Below are 8,834 nucleotides of genomic sequence, written 5' to 3' on the forward strand. Positions count from 1 at the left end.
ATCAAGAGGCTTTCTACATTTAGAGCCATCCACAACAAGGAATCTTGAGGTTCTGAAATATTTGCAACAGTGCTTATCAATTATCATGAGTGCAAAATGGAAGTCAACTCTGGTTCTGCAGTGTCAATCATCCATGAAGACACATTCGGTCAGTTTTTCTCGCACTGTCCTCCCAATTTGTCAAATTCATTGTGCAGCCTTCAAGACTACAATGGACAAAATGTTGACCTCATTGGAAGCTGTAATGTGAATATTTGCTATGGCTCTTTCAATGCAAGATTGTCTCTCATCATCACAAAAGGTCAACATAAAAGCGTCTTAGGTAGGAACTGGTTCACACAGTTGGGAATCAACATGCAAGGCATCTATGCCATCAACAAAGAGTAAATAAGAAAGATCACTGATGAATTCCCCCAAGTGTTTTCTGAAGAATTGGGAGATTACAGGGGACCTCCAGAGTTGTTTCACCTGGATCCGACAGTTGTGCCAATCCACATAAAGGTTGGGAATGTACCATTTGCCCTACGTCCCAAGACTGACACAGAACAAGAATGTCTCATTGCAGAGGGAATCTTTGAGCTAGCTACACATATGAAATGGACTACACCAAGTACCCATACTCAAGCCGAATGGCAAAGTGAGAATCTGTGGAGATTATAAATGCACTTTGAACAAGGCACTTAAACAGCACTCTTACTCAGAGCCTGCTGTTAACCAACTGCTTCCCGTTCTTGCTGTAGGAAAAGTCTTCACAAAACTCAATCTTGCCCAAAAATGTAAGAAGTGATTGTTGACAAAGATGTGGCAGATGCACAGATGATGATCATTCATTGAAAATTTTGAGTCAGGTGTTTCCAGTTTGGAATTTCCATTGCACTGGGAATTTTCCAATTGTTCATGAGAACTCTATTTTCCAGAATTCCAGGTGCTCTAAGTATATTTTTGCAACATCCTGATTATGGTATCAACCAAGGATGAGGTTGCCAAGCAACTTTGAGAAGTCTTGTGCTGATTCGCAAAGTCAAGTATTTGAATCAAGAAGGCAAAATGTGAATTTGGAGCTACAAATGTCACCTTCTTGGGCTATCGATGCATTTGGTATCCATCTAATAGAAAACAAGGTACGGGCAATCCATGATCCAAAATCCAAACAGGAACTTCAAACTTTTCTAGGGTTGCTCAACTTCTGTTACCCAGGGTTTTCAAAACCCACAGCAGTGGTAACTTAACTTTTTCTCTCCAGGCAGTGTCAGGAATAACTCAATGGGAACATAGCGCTCCAGCTGATGAAAACGGATACTAGGGTAGTAACTAAACTGATAATAAGCATGCTCTTATTTAAAACTACAATTTATTTGATTTAAGCACATAGAGACATAAGCAATAGGAATAGAACATCCCAAACATTTATCTAAATTCTGGGCAGGTATTGAGTAATTGACAGCTGGTCTGCAGTAGCCAGTTGCTTACCTGCTGGGGAGAAAAGGTGTCGGGAAAAATGTTTCTCTTAGGATACTGTGAAGGGGTGGACTAGGCCCAAAGGCCTCCTAATGGAGACCTTAGGGTTCTGCCACACCCATCCTAGGGAAGGAGCAGTGGAGTGGTCCTCTAAGCAGGCTAGAGTAGCTGCAGGAGAAGCAGCCAATCAGGGCCTAGGAGGGCCATACAAAAGGAGGTACAGAGCAGAGCAGTAGTTAGTTACTGCTTGGAGCAGAAGAAAGGACTGCAGTCCTAGCTGCCTGGAAGACCAGCAGTGCCATGGACAGTTTGCTAGCAGGGACTGGGGGAGCATTGAGGGAGCTCCTGGCTGGTTGCTAGGACTGAGCAGGGATTGAGCCTGGGGATGCAGGAAGATAGTGTCTCCAGGGAGATAGACCTGGGGATACAGCCCCATACCAGGTCTGGACTACTTAAAGACCAAAGCCCAGGGAGGGCTAGAGAGAGACATCAGCAGAGGGGTACTGAAATACGCCCTGGTGGACCATATACCCGAAAGGGGTTTATGCTGGTTATCAGACAGACAGTGTGACTCGGCCGGAGCACTGTGTCACTGACAAACCCACCTGAGAACCACTGAAAGGGGTCACCAGAACTAAAGAACACAGACATGCTCAACCAGAAGGGGGCACTCATAAGAGGTGGGTGCCAACCCCGTAACAGACACCTTCAGAGGACTGCTCCAAAGTACATTCTATATCTAGTCCTCTTTATAACTAGCTTTTACAAAACACATAGCTCATAGTGACCCCTACTGAGTCATCACTTTCTCCTAACATCAATAAACTATTTATCAACAAACATTCCTAACAATATTAAACATAATAAGATTCTATATCAAAGTCACGCAGATTCAAGGTTCTCTTCCACTCATTTGTATTCAGTCTCCATTGTTGACTTTTTCTCTCCCCTCCTCCCATTCTGATTGGCAGAAACTGCCAGCATACAGCTAGCATTGACCTTACCTTCAGAAGCCTGCATATTTAACTATGTGGTGTTCTATTTTATTAAGTCATAGTGGCTGAATGCACATGATATGGTTGTAACTATCTTGATCACATTCTGGGGTACACACACACCTCAAATCCCGGCAACACTTCCACCACCATATTTCCCAAAGAAAGGCAACAGTTACTGAACCTCTTCATCACCTTCTTGACAAGGGAGCTCCAAGGAAATGGATTTGCCAGCACGCAGAAGTCTTCAGTAATGTCAAGAAGTTACTGACGTCTGACTCCATCCTCATTCACTATGACAAACAGAGGCCATTGATCATTACCTACGATATTTTACATTATGGCGTTGGAGCCATTCTCAACCATCCCGTTCCAGAGAGAAAAGAGGTACCTATCACCTACATCCTCCGAGAGAAACTATGCACAAATTGATAAAGATGATCTCACTGCCATTGCTGCAGCCAAGAAATTCCACAATTACATTTACAGTCTGTGTTTGAGATTCATAGTGACTACAAGACACATCTAGGAATTCTCTCCGATAACAAGACAACACCTTCAGTCATGTCACCACAAATGCAATGGTGGAGTGTCATGCTAAGTATTATTGCAACGATCACTGCTCTGCGTCAATTGTTCAAGACTCATTTGTCACCAGATACTATCATATCTGATAACAGAACTGCTTTTACATGTGACGAGTCCAAGGACTTCACCAAAAGCAACCTTATTCGGGCTGTTACCATTGCCCCATGCCATCGCCAAGCAAATGATCCAGCTGAACAGATGGTGCAGACAACCAAAGATGCTATAATGAGGATCATCAAGGGAGACTGGCCGACAAGGCTTGCCAGATTCCTCATTACACAACATGTCACTCCATGCCCAAGTACCAGAGTTAGCCCAGCCGAGCTACTCATGGGACAATGTCTTAAGACATGGGTTCACCATCTCAACCATGACCTATCTGAGGAATTGGAACACAAGCAGGATTATGCTCTGGATTCCTCCCTATCATCTACCCTGTGGTTCCTTCACACGACAAGAAAGTGTATTTGTAGAAGTTATGGAGGTAGGTTCCTTCAGCAGTCATTGAGGTCACTGGTTCCATCTCATATAAGGTCCAGATTGCCAATGGACAAGTTTGGCATCACCACATTGACCAGATGAAAAGGTGCTCATCTCCAAGCAACATTACTCCAGAGAAGCCATCAGATCTGTCTCCTCTAGAGCCAACCATCGATTCTTCATTATCAGTTTAGCCTGCAGCCTCCGACACTCTGAGCTCACCGAAGCTGCTACTCAAAGGGGACAACGCTCCTGTCTCACCAGGGGTTCATGCTGAATTTCAGTCACCAAAGACACCTGTCCTGACGAGTGTTGTAGAGAGACCGCAACGCAGGCGAGAGCACTCACGATGGTTGGATGATTGTGTTGCCAAGGGGGGGAGGAGGGTTATGTATACATGGGGGCACTGTAGTTTTATGAAGGGGAAGGCGCTCACCAGGAACACTGCTGTTAGTACCCATGTTAAATGTTGCTGCTGAGATTACACACATTCCTCATCACACAAATACAAAACGGAAAAATACAGACTTAGAGATACCGAAACATTTTACAAATTCACATCAATTTCACCAAGTTGTTCCAAACACAGACACACATAATACATTTTGTTTCAACATTTTCTACACAGAACATTTTGGTTTTTTTTTCAATTTGCAATTACTTTTCATTTACAAATTTCCTTTTCTGTATTAATAAAAAATTAAAAAACATTTTGAAAATGTCAGAAAATCCAAAATTGTTTCATTCAATATGAATTTTTCTCTCTCTTTTTTTAAAACTTTTAACTTAGCCAGAATTTTCAAAACAAGTACTTTTTGGCTCAACCCAAAATCATTTTTAAAATTTGTTTTACAATGGCCAGCAAACAGAATGTTAGTTTCTGGAGCTGGGGCTGTGGTGAGACCAGCAGTTACTCATGTAGACAGATGAAGATGGGCTTCCTTCCCACCATACTCTGCAAATCCCAATTCTAGGGACGGTTAATGTCACTCTGCCCATCCTGTAGCCTTAGTATGTACCCAGTGATGGGTCAGGAAAGCAACTGTCTGGGGCCAGGCTAAACTATCATTTGAAAACTGCTTTGGAGCATTGGGGCAGAGGATGTTCTGTGCCCCCCTCCCACCACAGCCACGGGTCTGCTGGGTCGGCTCCCTCCTGCCTCCGGAGCAGAGAGATCAGCCCAAGAGAGCCTCATGAGTTTGAGTCACGGCCCTTTTATCCTTTGTGCCATTTTGTCTCAATGTCAGTTGGGAAGATCCTGCCCAAGGGCTGTGCTGTGCTCAGGGCATCCCGCAGCACCACAGCCAAGATGGCCAGAGTGAATCACAGACTCTGCTCTTGGCCTGTCTTGGCCTATGTCAAGCTGTCCTGCTGTGGCTCAAGTGCGTGAGTACCAGGCTCAGGGCAGACTGTTAGGAAACAGGGCACAAACCGCAGATTGGCTGTGAATTCTGTACTTAGATTTCACCAACCAAGTAACCAGTGTAAACTCCTCAGGCATTATACACAGCCTAACCATGGAGTCACAGACAGTCCCCTTGGGTACTCCGGTCTATCCTGTCAGCTACGTGAGCTTAGCTTTGCGCTAGATGGTCCCTTACGTCAAAAATCACAACAGAATTCAGGTTATTTCCAGCACCAAAGGACCAGCCACTTCTCCAGGTCAATTGGACCTTAGAACTCACACCAAAGACGCTTGTAGCCAATCCTGTAATAAACCATCTAAGGATTTATTAACTAGGAGAAGAAATGATTTATTTACAAGGTTAAGGCAGGGAAACACACACACACACAGAAGTTTCAAAAAGTAATAGAAGCTTCTATAATAAGCAAGCTCTATATCTTCTTTAGGGCTAACCCAGGCCAAACACTGTGGATGTTTTTCTTATGCTTATCCTCGGAGTCCAAGCAGCAAGAGAGATAGAGTTCCTCCTTGTTAGGGCATTTTATTCCTTCCCCCATTCTGCTTCATGTTGCAAAATCAGCTGTGGGGCGGGAGGAACAATCAACAAATGGCATTTTGTCTAGTGATGATGGGCCTTCTTTGCTTGGGCAGGAGATAACACCTCCTATGGCAAACTGGTATTTTACACTTGTTAATGATTCTCTTCACCTGGTGATTCACAGTTACCGCGCAAACACTTAAATATTACCTTATAATATGGGATACACATATTAGAAGTTAGATTAATGCCTGCAGCAATTTATGAGCATTCCATAAAGTCTAAAACACTGAGTAAATGTTTATAACTCTAACAACTATTTTAACAGTAACGGGTGAGCCAGATTGGTACCACCTCTGTATTTGCCAGTGTTCAGTTGAGACCTACGGGCCTTGGCATGATCTGGCATCTGGTCTGCCAGTGTATAAGACTAATCTGGAAACAACAAGGGGAGACGATCGACTGATTGATGATGTGGAAAAAGCTGAAGTACTCAATGTCTCTGTCTTCACAGACAAGGTTAGCTCACAGTTAGATACTGTGTTGACCAGGACATTGCTGCCTGGGTAACACAGTATCGGGAGGAGGTGAGCAGCCCTCAGTGGTGAAAGAACAAGTTAAGGACTATTTAGAAAAGCTGGACAAGCACAAGTCCATGGTTCCAGATCTAATGCATCCGAGGGTGCTGAGGGAATTGGCTGATGTGATTGCAGAGCCATTGGCCATTATCTTTGAAAACTCATGGTGATTGGAGGTGGTCCCGGATGACTGGAAAAAGGCAAATATAGTGCCCATGTTTAAAAAAGGGAAGAAGGAGAACCCAGGGAACTACAGACCGGTCAACCTCACCTCAATCCCTGGAAAAATCAAGGAGCCCGTCCTCAAGGAAACCATTTTGAAGCACTTGGAGGCGAGGAAGGTGATCAGGAACAGTTAACGTGGATTCACCAAGGACAAGTCATGCCCGACCAAGCCGATTGCCTTCTATGATGAGATAACTGGCTCTGTGGATATGGCGAAAGCGGTGGACATGATATATCTTGACTTTAGCAAAGGTTTTGATATGGTCTCCACAGTATTCTTGCCAGTAAGTTAAAAAAGTGTGGATTGGATGAATGGACTATAAGGTGGATAGAAAGCTGACTAGATTGTCGGCTGTTCTCAGTGGTGGCAGATTGCAGAACAAGAAGCAATGGTCTCAAGTTGCAGTGGAAGAGGTCTCAGTTGGATCTTAGGAAACACTATTTCACTAGGAGAGTGGTGAAGCACTGGAATGAGTTACCTAGGAAGGTGGTGGAATCTCCATCCATAGAGGGTTTTAAGGCCCGGCTTGACAAAGCCTTGGATAGGATGATTTAGTTGGGGTGGACTAGATGCCCTCCTGAGGTCTCTTCCAACCATAATCTTCTATGATTCTATGATTAATGGGGGAGGTGGGTGTTAAGGAGGAGTCTTCTCTGTAGCTGAAGTGGCCAGGACCATTGTGGAACTTCCCTGGATCCATAGCCAGAGATGTGCCCTTCACTCACCCCACAGGGTATGTGAATTACCAGCATCCTTCAGGTCAGATTGTATCATCCTCTCAGTCACATTTTCCACAATGAAATGGAGATTTCTCTTGGGGAGTCTGTGTCAGCCTCTTACCGCTCAGAGTAGCTGTGATTCAGCATCTTCTCTAGAAGGAGGACTAGACCAAGACTGGAAATCGTGCTCCAGGCCCCACATGTGTTCTCTGTCCCACAGTTCAGCTGCTCTCACTGATGAATTTCTGGTTCTCGTCTCTCCAGGCTCCTATTCAGATGACTCAGTGATGAAGCTGCAATATTACACCGGGGACAGCGATGGGGAGAACGATCCTGGATCAGAACAAGGTAACGGGGGAGGGGCAGACTCTGGCCGAGAGACCCAAATCTGGGGCAGAGGAAAGAATTTCTATGACACTTTCTGCAATCACAGCCATTTCCCCTCACACGGTTCCCATTTTACACAGTCGGATCTAATCCCATTGAACAGGATTTCTGTCAGAATCTCAGGATGGGAACACATGACCATCTCCTGAGCACACACCCCTGGGAGTGGTTCCCAGTGACTTCCCCAGCTGAGGAGCTGGAGGAGACGGGTCAGTCTCTTTGGATGAAGGTGTCAGAGCCCAGTGGAGCTCAACTCACATCACTGAGCGAGAGAGACAAGAAGATTGTCTTGTGTTATAATTACAGATGGGCTGAGTCCAACTCACTGATCCGAACCCACCAGAACTTTGGGGGAGGGGGATTTGCAGATTCTGACCCCAGTTCCAGAGCTCAGTTTTGCAGCTGGCACCTGTCACTATAACAGGCTGAAGCAAAATCCTGGATCTGAACTTCCTGGCCTGGGCCCATCTCTAGTTATAAACAGGGCGGCATTTCTACCCCAGCTGCTCTCAAGGGAGTCCATGAATTTGGTCCCTGTGGGAGTTTAGCCTGTGGCTGGGGGAGGAGACACTGAGCAGATGAGCCAGTTCTGCTGAGAAGCTGGAGTGCTGCCAAGCTGAGCCCTGGGCTACCTGAGAGGCTAGTGGAGAGCAGGAGCTCACAAAGGATCAGGCCAGTGACCTCCCAACGGGAGCTTTAATTCCTGCAGAGGGGAGGTTCCCCCTCCCCAGTGTAACAGGAAAATTCAAACCTGTCGGCAGAGATCAGCTGGATTCACACAGGCCGGCTCTGGCCTGGCAGTGCCCATGTTCCAACCTGTTATCTCAGCACAAGCCCAAATCCTGCTCCCACTGAAACACATACAAGAGCTGCTGTTGGATTCTGCAGGGACAGGATTGACCCCTAGTTATTTCTGGGACTCCTGTTTCACTGTAGTTCTCTGACTTGTGCCCTTCTCACCATGGGCCCCTGCGACTTCCCCTCTCATGTGCCATGATACACAGCTCTAGTTATAAGGGTCACTTGCACTGAAGAGACATTGCTGGTGCCAGGGGCTGAGTGTGGTGTTTGCTGTTCCAGAGGGAGCTTCCCCGGGGGGGTCTCAGCTGGATTACGATAACGTGGAGGAGCCTGACTTGAACGACGTCCTCCAGACTCCAGACGGCCGAGGTGAGCAGTGAATCCACCTCCTGGAAGCAACATCACACTGACAAAAACTAAATGTGTTTCCCAGTAGGGTCAATTATGATTTGTTAAGAAAACCACAAAGGTCCCCACCAGTATTTTCTATTGGCGAAACACTGGGGGCACTGACCAGGTGCATTACAAGAGCAGTGTGGAGGCCCAGGGGTACAGAAGCGTGTGATGCTCTAGATCATAATAAAGACTCATTGCAGGGATGGAAGGAGCAGTTCGCTCAGGAGCTGCCCACATGGTACTTAGCTCAGGTCACTGCCCTG

At 45.8% G+C, this 8,834-nt stretch overlaps 1 protein-coding gene across 1 annotated transcript in view; it reads left to right on the forward strand.

Annotated features, from left to right (window-relative positions):
• Positions 1–8,555, forward strand: part of LOC135977476 (scavenger receptor cysteine-rich type 1 protein M130-like) — a 32,133-nt gene extending 23,578 nt beyond the window's left edge. The window contains exons 9-10 of the mRNA XM_065578732.1: positions 7,252–7,335; positions 8,455–8,555. Coding sequence (XP_065434804.1) covers positions 7,252–7,335; positions 8,455–8,555 — 185 coding nt within the window. The remainder of the gene's footprint in view (positions 1–7,251; positions 7,336–8,454) is intronic.
• The last annotated feature ends 279 nt before the right edge of the window (positions 8,556–8,834 follow it).

This window comes from Chrysemys picta, unplaced genomic scaffold (genome assembly GCF_011386835.1).
Source record: "Chrysemys picta bellii isolate R12L10 unplaced genomic scaffold, ASM1138683v2 scaf1, whole genome shotgun sequence".
NCBI classification, from domain to species: domain Eukaryota; kingdom Metazoa; phylum Chordata; order Testudines; family Emydidae; genus Chrysemys; species Chrysemys picta.